Raw genomic sequence first — 26,037 nt, forward strand, 5'->3', positions numbered from 1 at the left:
TTTAAAAAATGAAAAAATAAATAAAGCAAATAGGGCAAAATATAAATAATTATTGTAAATCTGGGTAAAAGGTATATAGGAATCATATGTATGACTCTTGCAACTTTTCTACAAGTTTGAAGTTATATCAAAATAAGATATTAAAAAAAATAGAGTGGAGGTATAGATGAAACAATATTGCCCATGAGTCAATCTATCAATGATACTAGTATGCAGAATTCATTTAAGTTTTAAAAATCTATTGTTTTAGTGGCTACACTAAATAAAATTGAATTATACAATGAAAAAGTAATTTCCTTTTCAATTCCCTTTCAATATTTCTAATCATACCAATGAGTAAGTTACATATGGTGTCATCATGTCTTTAACTCATTACCTCCTTTTAAAAAAATCATATCATCTGCTTTCGAGAAGCAACAGTACGGATCTAGGATTTACTAATACTGCTTTTATTGTCTTTACTGTAATGTAAATTATTTGTTTTTATAATTTGGTAATGACATTATACTTCCTTTCAGAATATTTCATTTCAGTAACAAGAAGTGAAGTGATTTAAAGAAAAATTTTAAATAATAATACAGTTAGTACCCAGATATGGCAAAAATTGTGATGGTAGTACACGGTAGTATGCAGAAATGGCAAACACCATGAAGAAGGTTTGTAAGTTACTGAAGGATGGGAAATGGTACTCTAGTAGATATAATTACAGGAGGAGGTTATATACAATATATTTCAAAATTTAAAATATACACACAAAAAGTGATACATGTAAGAGGAAGTTCTAGTCCTAATGATGAGCCCCTATGGAAAGTTGTCACAGTACAAGAAAAAAAAGAAAGGTCACATTTCCAGGAACCTGTCGTATTATTAATATATGGTTCAAACGCTTAGCACAGAGGAGGAAGCATGAGTTTTTGAGGCAAATCCAGTTACTCAGTGTAGGCTAAGCTGGCCATTTGCAAAACAGAAATCATCTAATTACACCTGACTCCAGGTCCTTCACACTGTGCCATGTCTCACAGACTTGTAATCCAAGTAACCTACTTCTTCAGTGACATCAGTTCAAGAACTCACTGTTTAGGCTTAAATAGTTCTAAATAACACAAATGCTTAACTTTTTGGAGACCATTTTATAATTCTTCAGATTCAACATTTTTATCCAGTCATCTTTTATTCACATTCCCCGTCAACTCCAAACCAGAAGGAAGGCAATACAGTAAAAGTCAAAGAAAGTAAAGATTCTTTCCAATCACTTGTGTACCAGATAAACATTGGACTACTTAAGCCAATTCATGGTCCTGTCCTCACTTAGACTTACTAGAAAAAGTTCAAACAAAACAAAATCTAAACCTCATCTTTCCAGGGCTTTTAAAAAAGTAGAAGGCGTATTGCAAAAGAAAAAAGAAACCTTACTGGCAAGGACAGTAACATACATAGCTAACAATATGTATTATATAGATATATAACAATATATAATAAAAACAACAGTACCCAACAAACACTGTTCTAAACTTTTTCATTTAATAAATTATTTAATCATCACAACCATCTTTTGAAGTAGATATTATCTCCATTTTATAGTGAAGAAATTAAGACACAGAACATTTAGTCAACTTGCTGAAATCAGCAGTAAAGTCGGAATTCAAAGCCTGGTAGCCTATCTGTAGAGTCTATACTCTTAACTAAGCCATGCTGTCTTCCAGTGGCTTATATTCTTGGTCAGTGGTGTTTTTCTAGTCAGATATAGAATTCTCATTCTTTTTAAAGTTTTTTATTTATAATAAGCAACAACATTATATTCCCCTCCAAAGAAAAACTGAGTTCATTCCAATACATTTCCAAAAAGGATGTCCAAGACCAAAGTCTCATCATTATGATGTTTCTCTTAAAACAATGTGACAGAATACTCTTCATATTAATTCCCCATGGTAATTTCAAAAAATGTTAAAGATGGAATTATGGGCTGTTGTTCCTCTTATAAAACTAATTCAATCCTCAGTGGTATAGACAAAAAGGAAATTAGCAAATTTGAATGATATTACATAAGAGTTACTGCTGGTAAAATAGGTCATTATCATTTTTTGCTCTAGATTGAGGCTGGAAACTCAAGCACTGGAAGCTAAGTGTGAAGTGAGTTAAAATATTACAGTACTTGCCTCTTTGAGGAAAACCTCCATATCTTCTTGACTTTCAAACACAAAAGCTCTCAAGTCATTTGATGGAATATGATTTTCAATATATTTGGCATTTTTGTTATCTTTCATATTGATCTAAACAAAACAAAAAGAAAATAAAAGTTGATTTTCATGAAACCCAAACTGACTACTAGAACATAATTATACTTAACTTACATTTATTTAATTAGGTTAAATAAATCCTCGAGAAAAAAGCAGACCAGAAAAGAACAGTTTGGTATTGAAGAGTCAACATTTTAAAACATCTATTTAATTTACTGTCCAAGACATAGTAAAACAAAAGCCAAGACTTTAACAGCACCTAACGCATATTGATTTTGATACCATCTAAGAAATAAAAAGTTCCTTTTTGGCCAACTCACTGAAAACATTTGAAACAGGGTTAGATTTGTAACCTGAGTATAAACATTTCTCATCTGTCCCCAAACTTTTAATATTTTTCTTCTTAATCTTTAAGAGGAATTTATGCTATCCATGGCAAAAACTAATTAGTATAAAAATACAAAGGCCTAAATAAAACTTTATGAAACTAATGAAAAAAACTTGCTATGGATTAATTATAACAATTGGTGCTTTCAAGAGAAACCCTAGGTTTGTACTACTAGAGCATAAACTTAATTACTTACTCAAAAAATACTAACTAATTAGACATTTTTGCACTTGAGGCTCAGTGCTATGGAAGATACTAAGATAGTTCAAGATCTAGGGCTCTGGGATCAGACAGATGTCACTTCCATTCCTATGTATGACCTTAATCAAGTACCACCTAAATCTCTGAAAGCTTTAGTTACTTCATCCTAAAATGGGTAGAGTAAAACAGTCTATATCTCAAAGGACTAAATGTGGATTAAAAGAAATAATACAACAAAAAAAATCAGTAGACTGCTTATCACATAAATGTTGGTATTATTTTAAATTACAGAATATTGATCAGTATAGAAAGATGGGAAAATTAATAAACAAGCAAATAAATAACAAAATCAAAGCCATATAAAATACCATCACCCAGACATAAACACTACAGACGTTAGATGTCTACTGTTTCACAATTTTTTTGGTACCAAGTTATTGGGCTGGCCAGAAAGTTCATTTGGTTTTTCCATAAGATGGCTCTAGCACTTAGTTGTCTTTAACTTCGTTCAAAACAACTTTGTTAGACTATATTGTGACAGCTGTCATATCAGCGTGAATTAAAAAAAAAAATCAAAAGTGGTGAATTTTTGTGTAGCCATTTTAATACTGAAGATGGAAGAAAAAAGCAACATTTTTGGCATATTATTCTTTATTATTTTAAGAAAGGTTAAAAACCCAACTGAAATGCAAAAAAAGATTTGTGCAGCATATGGAAAAGGTGCTATGACTGATTGAACGTGTCAAAAGTGGTGTGCGAAGTTTCGTGCTGGAGATTTCTCGCTGGACAATGCTCCACAGTCGGGTAGACCAGTTGAAGTCGACAGCTATCAAATCGAGACATTAATTGAGAACAACTCTCTTTACACCAAGCAGGAGATAGCCGACATACTCAAAGTATCCAAATCAAGTGTTGAAAATCATTTTCATCAGCTTGGTTATGTTAATTGCTTTGATGTTTGGGGTTCCACATAAGTTAAGTGAAAAAAACCTTCTGCATATGATTCTCTACTTATACGTGATGAAAACGTTGTTTTTTAAAAAAATTGTGATGGGCCATGAAAAGTGGATACTGTACAATAATGTGGAATAGGAGAGACTGTGGGGCAAGTGAAATGAACCACCACCAACCACACGAAAGGCCGGTCTTCATCCAGAGAAGGTGATGTTGTGTATATGGTGGGATTGGAAGGGAGTCCTCTATTATGAGCTCCTTCCAGAAAACCACACAATTAATTCCAACAAGTACTGCCCCTAATTCAACCAAATGAAAGCGGCACTTGACGAAAAGCGTCCGGAGTTAGTCAACAGAAAATGCATAATCTTCCATCAGGATAATGCAAGACGGCATGTTTCTTTGATGACCAGGCAAAAATGCTTATTGCTTGGCTGGGAAGTTCTGATTCATCCACCATATTCACCAGCCATTGCACCTTTGGATTTCCATTTATTTCAGTCTTTACAAAATTCTCTTAATGGAAAAATTTTCAATTCCCTGGGAGACTGTAAAAGGCACCTAGAACAGTTCTTTGCTCAAAAAGATAGAAAGTTTTGGGAAGACGGAATTATGAAGTCGCCTGAAAAATAGCAGAAGGTAGTGGAACAAAAGGGTGAATACGTTGTTCAATAATGTTATTGGTGAAAATGAAAAATGTGTCTTTTATTTTTACTTAAAACCCAAAGGAACTTTTTGGCCAACCCAATACTTTGTTGTAAGGAATGGTACAAATGAAAAAAAAAATAAAGTGGGTGTTTGCTACAACTTACACAAAGGGTAAAGTAACCCCAATATCACCATAGGAAGTCATCTTTTTTTATAGTTATGGATAAGCCAGCATAGGACTTAGCTCTCATTATCACTCTCCCCCAGGGTGCATTTATCAGAGACATTCTGCCGTATCAGATTCTGGGGCCCATATCTTGTATAAGTTGGTTACACGGTCATCTAATTTTTTGATGAATTTCACCTGCTAGTTTAGGTAATGAGTCTCAGAGAAGTCACACAAGTAGGGGTCATTTTTGTCATTGGTCAGTTTGTGCATTTACAGTAGTGACTGATTCACAATTTTTTCCAAGTGTAATACACACTCCATTGCATTCATTGTCTGGTTTCCTGATATCCTGAAGGAAGATTTGGCCCCTTGTTGGTTCTGAACCTTCATCAGCTTCTTAGCAAGCTCCTTCTCCTTATGCAATTGGTGAAGAAAATATCTGGCAAAGTTCTTCAGAGCCACGTCTTTACAAGGTAGTAAGACATAGACAGGTAGACATAGGAGGTGTAGCTTTCCAAGATGTTCTGGTGGTTGATGGCAGACTCCTGTTTCACAATTTTTAAAAATGAAATCTTTCTATATATCCTATCCTGTAATCTGTTTTATAGGTCATTAACATATCATAAATGTCCCTTTATATTAGTAAATAGAGACCTATGGCAACATTTTAAAGGCCTATGGAGGTGGTACAATGCATTTCAACTAGATTTTGAAGGGTTAGGTAAGTGTATGGGCAGGATACAGTTGGAAGAAGGTGGTAGGAAAAGTAAAAGGTTGTTCCAGGAAGGGTAAGATAACAGAGTATCTCCCTTTATCTCAGACTCAAATGTAATTTAAAAAGTAAATATATGCCAGCTAGTAATCTGACTTGGTGATAGGCTACTCTCAGGAAATCAAGTGACAAGAGGATGACAAATCTAATAAAGTCCAGAAGTATTGTTTTGAGGTTGGCATTTTAATAAGAATCTTGAAAATCACACTTGCATTCTAATTTATAATACTAAGGGTCATAGTATTTCTTCTTGTGTTTTCTTTCAATCCTTACTGGATTAATCAAAACAGTAATGTCTGCATCCAAAATAGGTATTCCCTTCTTGATCGAGAAAAAATATTCTAATAATTCATACCTGAGCAAGAAGAGAATACAGTTTTATGCACACTAATTTTGCTAATATAATGCAAACGATATGAGATGATTTTGAATAAAGCATAATATAAACAGGAGTTACAGAATATAGAACTTTTCATGAATCCTACAAGGATCTACAGTGAATTCTCCCCACCCCCAAAAAAAATCATCTAGCAAAAATAATCCTTTTATCATTTTGGAGTAAGTTTTGTGTGTGTGTGTATAAAACATGTCATTAGCAAAGAATGTGGGTTTTACTTTTTCATTCCTTCTCATGGCCCAACTAACCATTTAAAATATTTTAGATGGAAATCTTCCTAGTAAATCCACACCCACATTTCATTAAATGATTTACTAAATACAGCTTGCCCTATTCTTGATGACTCACAATCATTAATAAGACTTATCAAATGTTTATAAGGTCAATAAATTGTTGGTTTCATTCTCAGAATCCTCAGAATGCTTTATTTTTGTAGCAGATGATTTTGTTGTCTATCCTGTCAGGTGTTCCATATCAACTGTATTTATTTACAGCAGTTTTCTACCCCTTTGGCAGCATTTAATATATTGCCTGTTATAACCGAAGAATAGCAATTGCCAGAAGGAAACCAGCTAACCAAGTTTACACATGATTCTTGGTCAATAAGTTGCCAGTTTCATACTTCTATCAAGAAAAAGTTCATAGGTTTATTATCAAGGACCCTTTAAAAAGCTCATGTATGGATTCAGCAGCATACCAGATGCCACAAGTCTACTAATGGAAAAGCAGGGTGTTAACAAGACTAAGAAGTCTTAAAACAACAAAACCTACAATGATTACAATAATAAAACTAACAGATACTACTAAGATGAACAAATTTCTTACTGTGAGCATTATGGGTTCAAAGACTCTTTGCTTAAATTTGTCTCTGTTATTTCTCAGCCATAAAACAGCATCATATGTATCACGGTATCTCTGTCTCAGCTTATCTTCCTTTTGATTCATAAGATTGTCAAAACGTACAATATGATCATCCACACCTAAAATTGGAAAATAAAGCATTATTCCTCTGAAAACTTTAATTAGCGAAATAATCTATTAATAACATAAAAGAATATCTTAGATCTAAAGGTTATAAACACCACTCAGCAAGTACCCAACACAGTGAAAAAGACCCACCCTGGACAAATCATTCTTACGTTTTTAAACACCTGGGATAAAAGATGATCTTTAAACTACCAAAAATAAATAGGTCACATATAAAATAATGAGAAAACACTAGATTTCCTATCAAAAGACAATGGCGGGCTTCCCTGGTGGCACAGTGGTTGAGAATCCGCCTGCTAATGCAGGGGACATGGGTTCGAGCCCTGGTCTGGGAAGATCCCACATGCTGCAGAGCAACTAAGCCCGTGCGCCACAACTACTGAAGCCCGTGAGCCTAAAGCCCGTGAGCCTAGAGCCCGTCCTCCGCAACAAGAGAAGCCACCGTAATGAGAAGCCTGTGCACCGCAACAAAGAGCCCCTGCTCTCTGCAACTAGAGGAAGCCCATGTGCAGCAACGAAGACTCAACGCAGCCAAAAATAAAATAAATAAATTAATTAATTAAAAAAAAAAAAGACAATGGAAATAGGCCTTCAGAATTCTGAAAGAAAAATTATTTTCAAGCTAGATTTTTATAAAATGAAAATGAAAAAAGGGGATAATGAAGTAAAGATTTTTCAGGGATGCAAAGACTCAAATTAATTCCCAAATATCTCTTCTTAGGAGGTTATGTGAAGATGTACTCTTACAAAACAAGGAAGTAATTTAAGAAAAATGAAGACACAGAATTCAGGAATAGTTTTTTATCCAACACAGAAAAGGTGTGAGACAAGTCCCAGCTAACAGCCATACAGGAGACCTTGACAACAATCAGTTTAGATGGGAGGAAGATGGAAGGTCTCAGAACTCAAGAGAATGCCTGATAATTTTTTTTCCCAATTTAAGGAAATGCTAAAGTAAATGGTGTTTCTAAAAAATGGTAAACTAAAATCCTAAATAAAAATTATCAATGAACAGAAATTAGATCATAATGCACTACCTGGTTCTGCTGTGAGCAAGTTTTATTGTTGTAATAACATAAATAATATTTACTATTTCCAGCTATTAGAGTTAATCCATAAACAGACCATATAAAACTTAATTACGGTTCTCAATAAAATATGTTTTCAGCCTTTAAACTATAAAAACCAGAGTACGTATTAAAGAATTAAAGGGAGGAAAGTAAAAAGAAAGGCTAGGAGTACCAGTATTTTTAGCTTATAAATGTGCATTCAAGCATTATCAACAAATGTTAAATGACAAAAAAAAGTAAGAATATTATTGGTAATAAATCAACATTAATAAATGTTAATGATTACTAATATTAATATAATAATCCCATTTGGGGAATTACAATAATAGGTAGGGGAGGTGTCATGAGTTGAAATCCACATCTGAAGCAACAAAATATTAAAAGATGATATCTAAAGTTGATTAACCAAGCCATGGTGAAATAAAAATATGATTAAGATATATGAAAGACTATTAGAAAAAATTACTGAAATAGTTAAGAGTGCTTACTCTTGACACTGGGTCTGGAAGTTGGAAAGGCACTGGGCCACCCTTCTTGTATAGTGTTATTATTTTTTTAAACCATACACCTAGCATTTTGTTAAACACATAAACAAATTTTTTTAATAACTGACCTTAGTCATATTGAGCAGACAGAATGTAAGATCTCCTCTAACTGAATAATGCTATAGATCTAGCCACATGGTCTATAGCAAAGAAGAAAAAAGATGAAATTGGACAGGCTTCAAGGAGCAAAGCTAATGGAAGATTATGAAGGCTAGAATGAAGAGCTTAAATTTGACCTGAGAAATAACAGAAAAGTGAGTGACTGTAAAGAAAATAAAGCAAAGTTTTTTTAGAGAATTAAATCAACTGCCATAATCTGACATAAGACAACGGTCTGCTCACGGCAAATCATTACACAATAGATATAGGTAATTAAGACACTAAAATGGAAGAACTGAACTGAGCTTCCTCAACAAGCAGACATGAACACTTAGAGACATGATCAGGGGAAGAAGAAAGCCCATCAACAGAGACATATCTCCATTTTATAAACATGTCTTCACTATAAGTTTTAAAAAAACTTACTCTTCTTCTCCTTCTCTAGAGTTTCCCTCTCTCTACGCTTATCAATTATCTCGCCTTCACATAATGCCTTTTCATCTTGAACTCGTCTCAGATCATTTGTAATGGCATCAATTTCGGGTTGAAGGTTCTCACAGTTTTCTTTGGTCTTCAGTTCATTTTGCAAATCTTCTATCATTTTGCGGGTATTACTTATTCTCCTCTGTCGATCATGCTCTTCATTTTGTTTTACTGTTAAAGCCTGCTGAAGCTCCTCAATCTAACAAAACAAAAGCAGGTTAGCACTGGAGATTGATTTTTCTCCTGGTTTATTAGGCTTTTATAGTAAAACAGTTTTAAAAATGCAAACACTCTAAGAACATGGGTTTTTTCCTCACTAAAAGGTATCCTATTAGAATTAAACTGTTACTCCTACCAGACTACCTGTCTCTTTATTTGTTCAGCAATACATTCCAAGTACCTAGAGCAGTGGTTAGCATACAGTTAGCATTCAGTAAATATTTGCTAAATAAACAAAATATTTATAAGGCCAATCAGCAGATTTCTAAATATTTATAGGAAGATTTCACATACTATACATCATAAAACTGAAAACAGCCACACGGTATACCACAGACTTTCAATAAAGCAGCAACAGAAATGATGATGAAGATTATGTCACCCTACTAATTTAAAACCACAATAAACTATTTTCTTTCCATTAAATTATTTTCTACTAGCACTTCAAATTAGTATTTTAAGATTTTAATCCTCAATCTGTATGTTTATATTCAGGGTAAGTCATTAAAAAAAACCAGATCACGCAATTTGCCAGTGGAATTTTTATCAAAACCATACATGGTCTACCAAAGACAGAGTTATGATTTTCTTCAAGACACAGACACATACACCCAATTTATTTTTTGCAAAAATAGAATTCTGTGTTAAATTAGATAAGGTTAACATATCACATAATTTGCTTATTAGTTACCTTTCTTTCCAAGTCAAATTTACTCCCTCTTCCTCCCCACTGTAAATGTATATTTACAACATATTCAATATAGAAAATATGGAAAATATAGAAACTTTAAACAAATAAAAAACACCTAAAATCTTAAGGTCCTTAAACATTTACATTTTAATGCCAGCCTATATCCATCAATAGAGCATATACGTTTTAGCAAATGGCATCACTAAAAATTTATTGAGAGCAGTTCCTCATTACCTCCATGTCCTTGCAAAACAAAAATTTAATACTTGCATAATGTTCTTTTATATAGATATACCACATTTTATCCCATTCCCTACTGTTGGAAATTTGGGTTATAATCAATTTTCTTTTCTAAAAGTTTAGCTTTGACAGCGTCAAGATAATGAACTGAATACATGCCAAAATCCCCTCTCCTATAACAAACATGCAGAAGTGAAAGATAAAATATTATGTTTGAAAAAATTAAGATTTTGTGTGTGTGTGTGTGTGTGTGTGTGTGTGACTGAAAATTAACAGTGTTCAATGGACCCAAAAGAAGTAAGCAGACAAGAAGCCACAGTGTTCAGCCAGGAAACCCATGAAGTCCAAGGCTTTTAGAAGAATAAACTGCCATGTCATGGGAGACACAGAGAGAATTAAGAATCACCAAACACATGAGGAAGTCCAAGTCCATCAAAAAGGGACAAGAAATTTAACAAATATAACCTCTACAATCCCAGCAAAATAGAGACCACCAAGCTACTAAAAATCACTGGGCTGCTGAAGAAATTTTATACCAAGAGGTCTTTGTCTGACATTGACCTGAAAAACTGAAAAGCAGCTTGATGGTCCCATGTCCTTCTAGCTAAATTTTCTGAGTTCTAACTTTAACTCATTTGCCACCTTCATCCAAGAAACTACCATAACTAACTAATTCCATCACACCCATGTTTAGCTCAGGCACAGTAAGTCCAAGCCTCTTGGATCATGCATGTTCGCTAGGATACCATCCCCATTACTGCTCTGTATCTTCAATTTCTCTGAATGTTCTCTCTTCTTGTTCTAGCTAAAACTTGGCTATTCCTGGAAGATACCTCTCCCTAGAGACCTTTCAAATGGTGACCTTTTCCCGCCATAATTCTTCAGAGCACTTCAGAACTCAGAAGTGGGGAGGGTGTCCTCATCAATCTCCACTATACTACTTCCTCCATTAATTGAGCCCCACTTCAGATCTTTGAAGATCATACGATCAGATTTTAACACCCATTATCTTTGCTATGTTAACTACCCCCCTCAAAGTCTGTCCTCACCCTCTTCATTCATCGATGCCTTTAGCACCTGACTCACTGTCTTTCTCTCCATCATTATGCTGGCCATAACGGAACTCCAACATACATACAGAAAACCAGTCTAACTCTTTGGCCTCTGTGTTCCTTGACGTCTTCAACTGTCTTTTCCTAAACACTACCTCAGCCACCTTCTCCTACAGTTATATTAGATTATATCTATAGTTATATCTCTGACTAGATCATGTAGATCACCAAAAATCATACCACCTCTGAAAACTATTTCCAGAATCCTACTCTTTGATCACCATCTCCTTTCCTTACATTTTACTTACTATGGTCTTCCTACTGCAACTATCCTTTGACTGCACAGGGTCCTGTAATCCACTGACCCTACTATCTTTTCACAATCCACCATCCCCCTCATTTCTTTCCTTAACTGGCTGAGGTTCCACAACTCTAGAATCACTCCCTTGCAAAAGCCTCTTGACCCTCCACCATTCCTATGTCACATTAGCAAGGAAAAAGCTTAGTCCTTATTAAACCTAAATATATACTTTCTATTTATCTGTATCTAAACAACTGAACTAATTGGAGAAACTCTTGAAAACAGGTCTTACTTCAAATTTATGGCCACAAAACTTACAGGCACTCAGAACTCTCAGAAAAACCTACTACATTTTTCTAATAAATGTATGCTCTCATTCTGAGATGAATTCACATCTTTTCCTCCTTCCTCAATCGTATATTGCTAAAGGCTCTCTACTCACCCAGCTAATGACCCTGTCTCATATTTCATTAACAGCAGTGTTAAAATCAGAGTACTCTGATCAGAGTACTTTTCCTCCTTTCAAAACCATCAACCTACCTCCATCTGTACTTACTCTGCTTTATCTTATAAAATGTAAGGAGAGTTCTTGTAGCTACCTAAATCTACCCCTCCAGGGCTACTCCAAGCAGTGTTTCTCAAATTATTTACGGTGAAGAATCATTAAAATAATTCTAAGTAATCACAAGTCAACTTTTATCAATTACAACTACAAAAAATTGCTAATAATCATTTTGGTCAATTAGCAATAATCAATTGCTAATAAAACAGTTTGGCAATTCCTTCAAAAGTTATATGTACACTTATGATAGTCACTTCCAGGAAATTATCCAAAAGAAATGAGAGCACATGTTATATTACATAAGAACTTGTACAAGAATACTCACGGCATTTTTTGGTAATAGCCCTAAACTAGAAACAACCTAAACGTCCATCAACAGATGAATGGATAAACAAATTGTGATCTCAAGAAAAGTGGAAAAAAAAAAGTGAACAAAGATAAAAATACAACATATCCAAATTTGCAGGACACAGGTAAAGCAGTGATGAGAGGAAAACTTATAGCATTAAGTGCATATACACAAGAAAAGAGGAAAAGTCTCAAATCAATAACCTGAGTAGAACCTGGAAAAAGAGCAAAACAAACCCACATCAAGCAGAAGAAAGGAAGTAATAAAAATATGAACAACTTTAATGAAATTAGAAAAATAACAGAGAAAAGCCAATGAAACAAAGAGCTAGTTCTTTGTAAAAAACAATAAAATTAACACACCTCTAGCAAGAATGATCCCCACCCTCAAACCCCACCAAAAGAAAAAAAAAAAGACAAAGTAGACACAAATTACCAACATCAGGAATGAAACAGGGTTAACAGTATCACTACAGAACCTACTGACATCCAAAGGATAATAAGAGAATTTATGCACAAATAAATTTAACAATTTAGACAAAATGGACCAATTCCTAACAAAACCCACTAATTACCACAACTCAACCAATATGAAATAGATTATTTGAATTGCCCTGTAACTATTAAGTAAACTGAATTCATAATTTTAAAACTCCAAAATCTCCAGACCCTGTTAGTGTTATCTGAGAATTATTCAGAATATATAAAGAAGAATTAATACAAATTCTACACAACCTCTTCCAAAACTGAAGAATAGGAGAGAACACTTCCCAGTTCATTTTAAAAAGCTAGTTATTATCTTGATACCAAAAGCAGGCAAGTATGAAAAGAAAACCACAGAATATCACTTCTGAAGATAGACACAAAAATCCTTTAAATGTTCACTAACAGGATTCAACAATATGGAAAAGGAGTTATAAATTTATACAACATAACCAAGCAGGTTTATTTCAGAAATGCAAGGTTGATTTGATATTCAAAAATCAATGTAATCCATCATTTTCACAAGCTAAAAATGAACATGTGCATGATCATATCAATAGATATGCAGAAAAAGCATCCGACAAAATCCAACACTCACTCATGATATTCTCAGAAACACAGGAATAGAGCAGAACTTCCTGAACTTCCCGATCTATAAAAAACCCTACAGCTAACATCATACTCGATAGTGAAAAAATGAATGCTTTCCTCCTAAGACCAGGAACAAGGCAAGGATGTCCACTCTAACCATTCTTATTCAACACAGTGCTGGAACTTCTAGTCGGTGCAATAGGCAAGAAAGGAAATAAAGGGCATAAAAATCAGAATGGAAGAAATAAAGCTGTCTCCATTTGCAGATGACATGACTGCTTATAAAGAAACACCCCAAGTAAACCATTAAAAAAATAAGGAACAGAGAAAAAGAAAAATCAAAAGAAAAACTTGGGTATAATCCAACAAAACATAGAGAACTTATATGCTGAAAACTACAAAATGCTGATGGAAAAAAATCAAAGATCTAAATAAATGGAGACACACCGTGTTCATAGTTTGGAAGATTCAACATAGTAAAGATTTCAATTCTCCCCAAATTGACATACGTTTAATGCAAGTCCATTTAAAATCCTAGCAACATTCTTCTGTAGATCTAGAAAAGATTTCGCTGTCAACAGGAATGGCAAAGGAACTCTGAAAATCCTCTCCTCCAGAAAAGTAATGAAAACATTGACAAAAATTATCAAAATTAACTCTTTCGGAACTCTGGAATTTAACCAAAGGCTTTTCATTTTCAACAAGCCGGAGAGCATTTACTCAAGAAAAATGCTCGAATTTTGGTAAAAACAACAAGCTTTGTGGTGTTTTGAACATGCCCTATTCCTATTCCCCTCTCCTCAGTTCCTTGGCAGCCTTGAAAACCAACAGCCCACAGTCATAGTGAAATCAGCAGCCTAGGAGCTATGGGAGAGATCACAAAGGTAGAGAACTTTCACATTCTCAATCTCAGAGAACTATCATTATCTGATCTGTCTGGCAGTTTCCAGGAAAACCTTACTTGCAAGGCTTGTCTTCATTTGACCTGACTCCATAGCTTGCACACTGCAAAAGACCCTTTTCCTTGGAGGAAGCTGCCAAAAACAATCAGTGGCAATTGTTTAACAACAGAGATGCCTGGTGTGAGATAACAGTGTGGCAAACAATAAGCTAACCAAAAAATTTAAAAGAAAAAGCTGGAGAATACGATGCCCATAGGAAGTTGTGGTAGCTCCTGGGAATCTAGAAGGCCATATGCATGCTTGAGTTAGGACTGTGCATGCCCACGGCTGTATGCATGCTCTAGAAAGACCTGAGGAGGCCCTTATCTCTCACAACATTCTGTGCAAACAGGAAGTGAAAGCTGAAACAGAGTTGTAAACTAGCACTGGAACTTAACCAAAGCTTTCAACAATTCAGGGAGTATTTGAGGACAGAATCTTGGTGGAAAGTGAAAACAATGCCTGGCTGAGTGTTGAAGGTGTGAACCAACATGCATTCAGAGACCCTCAACAAAGACTGGGAAATATACTAGATTGGGAGACATTATAGTCATTTGAGAAAATACCTGTCCAATAATTAGCTGACCACTAACTAACTGAACAGAGACTTCAGTAGTCACATATGACAAAGAATACAGAAGTCACAGAGTTAGGAAAGTAATTTAAAAAAAAACCAGCAACAACATCATCAGCAAACAAAAATAACACAGCCTGGGTTAAAGGAGGACAACTGATTTCAGAGTTGCCACATCCTGCTATTTAAACTTTACAGTTTCAACAAAAAATTAAAACACAGTCAACAAAACAAGAAAGTATAACCCATACACAGGAAAAAAAAGCAGTCAACAAAAAATGTCCCTGAGGAAGCCCAGAAATAGTTACAAAATAATGACTTTAAGACAGCTATTTTAAATATGTTCAACGAACTAAAGGAAAACATGTCTAAGGAAAAGAAAGTAAGAGAACAATGTCTTATTGAATAGAGAATACCAATAGAGAGAAAAATTATAAAAAAAGAGTCAAGTAGAAATTCTCAGTTGAAAAGTTCAGTAACTGAAATAAAAGATTCACTAGTGGAGCTCAATGGCAGATTTGAACATGCAAAGCAAAGATTAAGTGAGCATGAAGATAAGTCAATTGAAAGTATTCAGTGTGAGGAACAGAAAAAAGGAGAAAGAAAAATAAATAGAATGTAAGACACCATTAAATACATCAAAATATGTGTGATAGGAGTCTCAGAAGGAGAGAAGAAAAAGAAAGAAGCAGGAAGAATATCTGAAGAATAATGACCCTAAGCTTCCCAATTGTGATGAAGAACGTTAATCTACACATCCAAGAAGCTCCATTAATTCCACGCAGGATAAACCAAAGGCGACTCACATCTAGAAATTTCATAGTTAACTGCTGAAAGAAAGGGAGAGAATTTTGAAAGCAAGAAACAAGTAACTCATCATGTACAAGGGATCCTCAATAAGATTAACAGCTGATTTCCCCATCAAAAACCATGGAGGTCAGTAGGCAGTGGGATGCTATATTCAAAGTACTGAAAGAAATCCAAGAATTCTATACCCAGCTAAACTATCACTCCAAAAGAAAGAAAAACTTAAGACATTCCCAGATAAACAAATATTGGTAGAATTCATCATTAGCAGACCTGCCCTACAAGAAATACTAATGCAAGTCTTTCAGAATGAAAAGAAAGGACACTAGACAGTAACTTGAATCTACACAAAGAAATAAAGAGCACCAGTAAAGGTAACTACATACGTAAATAAGAGATAGTAAAAATGTATCTGTTGTTTGTAACTCTTCTTTTCTCCTATCTGATATAAAAGACAACTGTTATGGTATAATAAAAAATATATATTTGGTCTTTGTCCCCAGTTCCTGGCTCAGAGGTCTTAAAAACCTTAGAATTTCCGGAGTGACAGAAGTGTCTTTTGTTATTCACACTAAGCCCCTTTTGCAGATACCTGATTTTATACTAATAAGATGACTCTTGGCAGGGTCCCTATACAGCTTCAGAATAGAGACTGATTGCCAAAAGAACCAACCACATGATTAAGGGGTTGGAACTTTCAGCCTCACCCCCTGCCCTCAAGGAGTAGCGAGAGGCTGGAGATTGACCTCACTCACCAACAGCCAATAATTTAATCAATCATATCCAGGTAATGAAACTCAATAAAACTCTGGAACAACATGGTTACGGAGCTTCTGGGTTAGTGAACATGTCCATATGCTGGGAAGGTGGTGCACCCAGAAAGGGATTAGAAGCTCTGCACCACTTTAACCCCCCATACCTTGTGCTATGCACCTCTTTCATTTGGCTGTTCATGAGTTGTATCTTTTATAATAAACGGGTAATTGTTAAGCATAATATTTTCCTGAGTTCTGTGAGTCGTTCTAGCAAATACTGAACCTGAAGTTGGCGGTGGAGGGGGGTTGTGGGAATCCCTGAATTTGTAGCGAAGTCAGAGAGAAGAGTAGGAAATCTGAGGTCTGGGGAATTGAGACTGGCATGTAAAGCCAGGACTGCCTTGTGAGACTGAGCCATGAAATTGTAGAAACTGCTTTAATTCCAAGTAGTTAGTATCAGAACTGAATTGAACTTTAGGACACAAAGTTGGTGTCAGAGAATCACACAATTATTGCCACAAAAATGAAACTATATAAAGAAGTAATTATAAAACTACGTGATAGGCTTATAATGATTAAATATGTTAACTGGTAGAACAATAACACAAAGGAAGGAGAAGGGAATGGAGCTATATGGGAACAAAGTTTGTATACTACTCAAGTTCATATTAATATGAAATAGATTATCATAAATTAAGATGTTATTTATAATTCTAAAGGCAGTCACTAAGAAAATAACTCAAAGAATACACGCAAAAGAACAAGGGAATTAAAATGGTACAATAGAAAATATTTAACACAAGAGTAGCCCCTGCTCGCCGCAATTAGAGAAAGCCTACACACAGCAATGAAGACCCAACACAGCCAAAAATAAATAAATGCACAAATAAACAGAATATATGAAATACTGTTTCTCTATGGCTTAAAAACTTTCAAAGCCTTCTTATAGTTTCTCACTGCATTTACAATCAAATTCAAATTGCTTTCTTTTTTCTTCAAGGGTCTACCTAACATAGTCTCTGCCTACCTCTCATATCTGCTACTTTTCAGGAACAATACACTTTTCTCCTGGTATCCTCAGAGGATTAGTTCCAGCACCACTCCATTCCCCCCACCCTCTACAGCTACCAATATCCACAGATGCTCAAGTCTCTTACATAAAATGGCATAGTATTTGCATACAACCTACACACATCATTATGGGATGCAAAGGTACATCATTACTGTAGTTTTAAAGCTGTACGTAAGACATACTTTGTTTTTACTGTATGCTTTTACTGAGTGATCTATTCCCCATCCCAAAGCAAACATGAACAAAATTAGATTAAATGTAAAAAATTAAAAAAAATCATCTCTAGTACAATGTAAATGCTATGTAAAACGTTGCTGGTGTATAACAAATTTTGCTTTTTGGAACTTTCTGGAATATATTTTTTTTCCCAAATATTTTTGCTCAGTGGTTGGTTGAATCCATGAATGCAAAATCCATGGACATGGAGGGCCAACTATATTAGACCCAGGAAGACACTGAGGCAGACTGTCAAAGTGCTAAGGAAAAAAAAATGTGTAATTTAGAATCCAATATCTAGCCATATTAATATTCCATAGTGACTGCAAAAAAGATAGTTTGCAACATACAGGGACTCAGAAAGTTTATCACCCAAAGAACGTCTCTAAAACACCTACAGAAGATAGCCAGTAAGAAAGAAACCCCCAAAATTCCTACCTCTTCAAAAGAAAGAATCATAAGAAGTGTGATATAAGCAGTAACATGATCAAATAAGCCAATAAATATATTATTAAGTCTAAATAAATACAGATAGTAGAAAATAACATCTTAAATAACTGACAAGTAAAATTTCTGATAACACTGGCATGAAGTGGAGGAAAAAGAAATAAAAGCTTGCTAAGATTCTGATCTTAATTAAGTAGAATGAAAATATTGATTAACTTTTTTTATTAAGAAAAATATGTTACTTAGTTTAAACTTTAAGAGTAATCAGTAGAATAGGCTTAGGATATATAACTTTAGGAAAAAAAAATGGAATAAGAAAACCTTGATCAACAGCAACAGATAGTAGAAAGGGGAATAGGAAGAATCAAACAAAAAGCATAGGAAGTAGAAAACAATGGTAAATGTGAACTGGTTAAACTCCTTTACTGTATGAAAAAGTGTCTCTCACATCAAACTGAAAAAATTACAAAGCAAAACCCAGTATATGTTATTTACAGCAGATAAAATAAAAACATGATGCAGAAAGAACAAATAATAAAGCTTTAAAATCTAGAAAGCAAGAACTAATACAATTACAAGAAAAAATAGACAAATCTACATTCACAGAAGAAGGTATTGATACTCTAAAATGAATGTCAGGTTGGTAAGAAAAAAAAAATAAGTAGAACATTTGCATAATTATAGTAAGCCTGATATGTACATAGCTATATATCTATATTTATATGCATAAAAAACCACCCCTAAAGATAGAATACATTCTTTTTGAATATATGAAGAACACATACAAAACCAAATATAAAAGTCCAAGAGGTTTCCAAAAATTCTAAAATCAAGTCATAAAGGCCACATTTATTAACCATAAAGCAATATAACTGGAACTACACATTTTTTAAAAAGCTTAAAAATTCCATATCCATGTAAATTGAAACAGTAAGAACTCCTATGTAAGCTTAAACAAAAACATTTAAATGAGAATTATAAAAATCTTAAACAGAAAAACAGTACATATCACACATATAAGACATATAACCAAATGATAACCAGAAAAAAAAATGTATACCCTGATATGTATTAAAAATTAAGAAAGGCTAAAAACTCAAGAACTTACAAAAGTGACAAACTGGCAATTATGATAAAGGAAAAAAAGAAAACATTGGTTTTAGGAGTACTAAACTACTTAAAAGGTTGGCATAACGCTAAAAAAAACCAGTTAAGGATGGAATAAAATAAAATTTTAGGTCAATCTCAGATGGTGCAAAACAATCCTATAAACAAGATTTTCTATTTGAATCCAGGAACGTATTAAAATACCAAGTAAAATTTATGACAAAATGCAAGGATGGTTCAATGTTAGACAACCTATCAACCTAGTATTCCCGTTTGGGGTTTTAAAGGTAATCTTTGTGCCTTTTTCCTTCTAAACTCTAACTAAATAACAGAAATGGAGCAAAAAGGGCTCAATCTCACAAGGACAAAAGGAGTAAGGGAGGAGACATTAATAACTGGAGATTTCAATAAATATTCAGAAGAGTAAATGTAGTAGAGGGACAACTAATTCAGCAGCCTACTATAGGAACCACAGTGTAAAGGGTGAGTGAAAGAGAAAGAAACAAGAAAAGAACTGACTCTACTTAAAAAATAATATCCTGGAGACTCTTAGAACTAGGAAATGTCAAATAAAAAGACATTACAGGGCTTCCCTGGTGGCGCAGTGGTTGAGAGTCTGCCTGCTGATGCAGGGGACTCGGGTTCGTGCCCCGGTCCGGGAAGAACCCTCATGCCGTGGAGCGGCTAGGCCCGTGAGCCATGGCCGCTGAGCCTGCGCATCCGGAGCCTGTTCTCCGCAACGGGAGAGGCCACAACAGTGAGAGGCCCGTGTATCGCCAAAAAAAACAAAAAAAAAAAAAAAGAAAGAAAAAAGACATTACATATTAAGTAAGATTTTTATGGAAAATGTTATTTTATATTGGGGAAAGTAGAGTGCGGCACTGGGAGCTACTTCTGAGTTCTGCAAGTCATTTAATTTTGTTGAGTCTCTATTTCTCCACCAGGTATTTGGATACAATGGTGACTGCCCTGTACATACTTTAGAGGGATTTAGAGAAAGGAGATTTTGCTATAAATACATTATTGTTGAACCTTCCAAAGTAAATTTTAAAAAAAGAGAGACACACACACACACCCCACACAGAGAATTACCGCTACCAACCCTACACTATCCTCCTACCCCAATGCCTTCACACCACCTCTATGCACACACCTTGAGTACTAATGCTAGGAAGCAAGCTTCTGTCATGAAAATGTGAGGTTTATTCTCTGGAGAAGTTAAATGAGAGAGGATTGGAACTTGAAAATCAAGGCATAGGAAAAGGGGTAAGGCTGAAAACTGAGAGATTAATGTGATGCTTTAAACACCAGGAATGCTTCAAGACATGCATCTATCCCTAAGAAAGGTAATTCAAACTTTAGTTTCTGAATGGTCCTGGAGAACAGAACCTCAAATACATTTGGGGATCCGTTAGCTAAAAAGCCCACTTTCTTGCCCAATTATCCTAAAATAATTTTGTCATCAAGTCCCATCCGTACACAATGAATTTATAATCAGTTTTTTTAATACCCAACTCTTAATATAAACAAACAACAGAATAAATCCCTTATAATTTAATTTCTTCTATTAAGATAACTAAATCCAATTTTACCATCACCCTATTAAATACATATCTATTGCACCCTATAATGCATATCTATGAGTAGTTTAGAGCCATTTTCCCAATTTATCCTCTGTGCAAGTGCTATACTTCCAAAGCTTAGTTCCCCTCACAGATTACGATAAGAAACAGAGAATGAGGAGGATCTCAGACAGTTCAAAAAACAAGAAGGTGTCTCATAATCTACACCTGAACACAAGTTACGGCAAATTAACATAACAAAAATTTCAATACAAGATCTTACATGTTTATCTTTCCTTTCTATAACATCTTGCTTTTGTTTGCATTTTTGAGATGTCTCCTTAATATCTGTTGCCTGTAAGATTGAACCAGAAGAGGGGCAGTTAGTTAAAAATTCAAGCAAGGCAATTATGTGACCCCACTCATCCAAATATTAAGTTGCTATGTAAGTTTACCCACAATGATTTTCCATGATTTCTTTCAAACTAAATTCATAATTATCACCCAAAATACCAACAATTATTTGAAAATCTATGAAGGATTATTCCTATAGATATTAAAAATAGCTGCAGCAATATGCATACATATGTTTCTGTATCTCTTCACATTTATTTCCTTATGTTATTTTATCCTAGAAACGATTATATAGAATTGCAGGGTCCATTCTCAAAACAGTATCTGACTCCAAAATCTCACCTAAGGTTAAAAGCCATGATCACAAAAAATTTAAATTTACATTTTCAAAATATCAAGAATATTCCATATGCCATTATATTATTTATTCCAAGAAACATCAGGATTTTTATATTACATTTCTCCAAAAGGGTATATAGTTACAAAGCATGTATAATAAATTCACAAAAGGAGTTAAATGTTTCTAGGAATACTACTCTGAATCCTCCTGTTATTAAAACAATTACATTTCATTTTTCTCTTTTTATATCTTGGAATTTCTATAGAGTAGCAAGCTCCTATAAAGTAGGAAGTGATGATTAGGACCTTGAAAGACCTGTGGTAGTAGAATTCCTAGTAAAAGAACTTAAGGAACTAAAGTTAACAAGTAAATCTACAAAGCATTTTAAAAGACCTGCAAAATATTTTTTGTATTTGCTAAAATAAAATACAGGAAATCCAAAATTGAGCCAGAAAAGTACCTTCTCTCTGATTCGAGCCTCCAAATTGTGACGCTGCCTTTCAGTTTCTTCAATGCGTCGTGTTATAGGAATCTGCCCTTCTTTAAGTTTTCTGACCTCATCCTTCGCTTGGTCCCGAGCTAGTTTTACTTCTTCATATTCCTGACGAACATTTTCATATTCCTTGTAATGAATTCAAGAAAGAGAAGTTAATGCACTCCTAGCTTAACGTAACACAAATACTAAAATCAAGGTACAGGCAGAAATCAAATCTATGGAAAAGACAGTTTTGAATCCCTTTGGCAGGTCTATTAATAAAAAATTTGCCCTCTGAAACAACTTCAGAAATAGTAAATACCAACATAATGATTAACTCAGTGATACTCACTGAGCACTTATCTCTATCACTAGGCCAGACTCTCTGTCTTCCATCCCTTCCTGTTATTGAAACTTGCATCCTAATGGCTTCTAACAGTAGGACCTCCTCTAGTCTCTCAATAAAGAAGGAATTCAAAAACATATAGAGAACCAAAAGAAACTCAGTTATGAAAAATAAAAATGAAAAAACAAAAGTAAAATGGCTCAAGAGAAAAACAAAATGTAGCATCCAGGTGAAAATGATGCTTGTCACGTCAAAGGAATTAATAAATATTTGCTAAAAAAAAATTAAGGGGAGTGCGTAAGAATGAATGGGATGAAGAAAGGTAAGAAAAGAATACAAATTAACATTACAGTAAATCAAAAAAAGGAAAAAATGAAAAAAGATTGAAATCAATCTTGAAAGAAAAGGGAGAAATCAAAAGACTTCAAGACAAACATAAAGGAGGTACAAGAATAATAATGGAGCAGAGGAGAGAAGATGGCGGAAGACTAAGATGCGGAGATCACCTTCCTCCCCACAGATACATCAGAAATACATCTACACGTAGAATTGCTACTATATAGAACACCCACTGAACGCTGGCAGAAGACCTCAGACCTTCCAAAAGGCAAGAAACTCCCCACGTACCTGGGTAGGGCAAAAGAAAAAAGAGTAAACAGAGACAAAGGAATAGGGACAGGACCTGCACCAGTGGGAGGGAGCTGTGAAGGAGGAAAGGTTCCCACACACTAGAAGCCCCTTCACGGGCGGAGACTGTGGGTGGCAGAGGGGGAAGCTCCAGAGCCACGGAAGAGAGTGCAGTAACAGGGTGCAGAGGGCAAAGTGGAGAGATTCCCGCACAGGATCAGTGCCGACCAGCACTCACCAGCCCGAGACGCTTATCTGCTCACCCGCCAGGAAGGGCGGGGGCTGGGAGCTGAGGCTCAGGCTTCGGAGGTCAGACCCCAGGGAGAGGAATGGGGTTGGCGGCGTGAACACAGCCTGAAGGGGGCTAGTGTACCACAGCTAGCTAGGAGGGAGTCCGGGAAAAAGTCTGGAGCTGCCAAAGAGACAAGAGACTTTTTCTTGCCTCTTTGTTTCCTGGTGTGCGAGGAGAGGGGATTCAGAGCGCTGCTTAAAGGAGCTCCAGAGACGGGCACGAGCTGCGGCTATTGGCGCAGACCCCAGAGATGTGTATGAGACGCTGAGGTTGCTGCTGCTGCCACCAAGAAACCTGTGTGCAAGCACAGGTCACTATCCACACCTCCCCTGCCGGGAGCGTGTGCAGCCCGCCACTGCCAGGGTCCCGGGATCCAGGGACAACTTCCACGGGAGAACGCACGGCACGCCTCAGGCTGGTGCAACATCACGCTGGCCTCTGCTGCCGCAGGTTCGCCCCGCATCCGTACCCCTCTCTCCCCCTGGCCCGAGTGAGCCAGAAACCCTGAATCAGCTGCTCCTTTAACCCTGTCCTGTCTGAGCGAAGAGCAGACGCCCTCAGGCGACCTACTCGCAGAGGCGGGGCCAAGTCCAAAGCTGAACCCCAGGAGCTGTGCGAACAAAGAGGAGAGGGGGAGGTCTCTCCCAGCAGCCTCAGAAGCAGCGGATTAAAGCTCCACAATCAACTTGAAGTGCCCTGCATCTGTGGAAAACCTGAATAGACAGCGAAATATCCCAAGTTGAGGAGGTGGACTTTGGGAGCAAGATATACTATTATTTTCCCCTTTTTTCTTTTTGTGAGTGTGTATGTGTGTGCTGCTGTGTGAGATTTTGTCTGTATAGCTTTGCTTTCACCGTTTGTCCTAGGGTTCTGACTGACCCGTTTTTTTTTTTTTTTTACTTTAAAAAATTTTTCTTCTTAATAATTATTTTTTATTTTAATAACTTTATTTTATCCTACTTCATCTTCTTTCTTCCTTCCTTCCTTCCTTTCCTCGTTTCTTTCTTCCTTCCTTCCTCCCTTCCTTCCTTTCTTCCTTCCTTCCTTTCTTTCCTTTCTATTTTTTCTCCCTTTTATTCTGAGCCGTACAGATTAAAAGCTCTTGGTGCTCCAGCCAGGCGTCAGGGCTGTGTCTCTGAGGTGGACACTGGTCCACAAGAGACCTCACAGCCCCACGTAATATCAAACGGCGAAAATCTCCCAGAGATCTCCATCTCAACACCAAGACCCAGCTTCACTCAACGACCAGCAAGCTACAGTGCTGGACACCCTATGCCCAACAAGTAGCAAGACAGGACTACAGCCCCATCCATTAGCAGAGAGGCTGCCTAAAATCATAATAAGGCCACAGACACCCCAAAACTCACCCCCAGACGTGGACCTGCCCACCAGAAAGACAATATCCAGCCTCATCCACCAGAACACAGGCACTAGTACCCCCAACCAGGAAACCTACTCAAGCCACTGAACCAAGCTTAGCCACTGGGGACAGACACCAAAACAACGGGAACTACGAACCTGCAACCTGCAAAAAGGAGACCCCAAACACAGTAAGCAAAATGAAAAGACAAAAAAACACACAGCAGACCAAGAAGCAAGGTAAAAACCCACCAGACCTAACAAATGAAGAGGAAATAGGCAGTCTACCTGAAAAAGAATTCAGAATAATGATAGTAAAGATGATCCAAAATCGTGGAAATAGAATGGAGAAAATAGATACAATAGTGGAAATAACTACTGCAGAGCAGAATAAAGAAAAAAGAATGAAAAGAACTGAGGACAGTCTCAGAGACCTCTGGGACAACATTAAATGCACCAACATTCGAATTATAGGGGTCCCAGAAGAAGAAGAGAAAAAGAAAGGGACTGAGAAAATATTTGAAGAGATTATAGTTGAAAACTTCCCTAATATAGGAAAGGAAATAGTCAATCAAGTCCAGGAAGCACAGAGAGTCCCATACAGGATAAACCCAAGGATAAACACGCCAAGACACATAATAATCAAACTGTCAAAAATTAAATACAAAGAAAACATATTAAAAGCAGCAAGGGAAAAACAACAAATAACACACAAAGGAATCCCCATAAGGTTAACATCGGATCTTTCAGCAGAAACTCTCCAAGCCAGAAGGGAGTGGCAGGACATATTTAAAGTGATGAAGGAAAACAACCTACAACCAAGATTACTCTACCCAGCAAGGATCTCATTCAGATTTGATGGAGAAATTAAAACCTTTACAGACAAGCAAAAGCTGAGAGAGTTCAGCACCACCAAACCACCTTTACAACAAATGCTAAAAGAACTTCTCTAGGCAAGAAACGCAAGGAAGGAAAAGACCTACAAGAACAAACTCGAAACAATTAGTAAATGGTAATAGGAACATATATATCGATAATTACCTTAAATGTAAATGGATTAAATGCTCCCACCAAAAGACACAGACTGGCTGAATGGATACAAAAACAAGACCCATATATATGCTGTCTACAAGAGACCCACTTCAGACCTAGGGACACATACAGACTGAAAGTGAGGGGATGGAAAAAGATATTCCATGCAAATGGAAACCAGAAGAAAGCTGGAGTAGCAATTCTCATACCAGACAAAACAGACTTCAAAATAAAGACTATTACAAGAAACAAAGAAGGACACTACATAATGATCAAGGGATCAGTCCAAGAATA

General features: G+C 35.8%; 1 protein-coding gene across 6 annotated transcripts in view; it reads right to left on the reverse strand.

Moving 5' to 3' along the window:
* The window catches only part of SMC5 (structural maintenance of chromosomes 5), a 107,991-nt gene that overhangs the window by 38,042 nt on the left and 43,912 nt on the right, over positions 1–26,037 (reverse strand). For all 6 annotated transcript variants that reach the window (XM_024126725.3, XM_024126724.3, XM_024126726.2 and 3 more), the window contains 5 exons: positions 22,073–22,234; positions 21,202–21,273; positions 8,894–9,149; positions 6,592–6,746; positions 2,157–2,270 (listed from right to left, as the gene is read on the reverse strand). In XM_024126725.3, coding sequence (XP_023982493.1) covers positions 2,157–2,270; positions 6,592–6,746; positions 8,894–9,149; positions 21,202–21,273; positions 22,073–22,234 — 759 coding nt within the window. The remainder of the gene's footprint in view (positions 1–2,156; positions 2,271–6,591; positions 6,747–8,893; positions 9,150–21,201; positions 21,274–22,072; positions 22,235–26,037) is intronic.

The sequence above is a fragment of the Physeter macrocephalus genome, chromosome 9 (assembly GCF_002837175.3).
Source record: "Physeter macrocephalus isolate SW-GA chromosome 9, ASM283717v5, whole genome shotgun sequence".
Classification (NCBI taxonomy): domain Eukaryota; kingdom Metazoa; phylum Chordata; class Mammalia; order Artiodactyla; family Physeteridae; genus Physeter; species Physeter macrocephalus.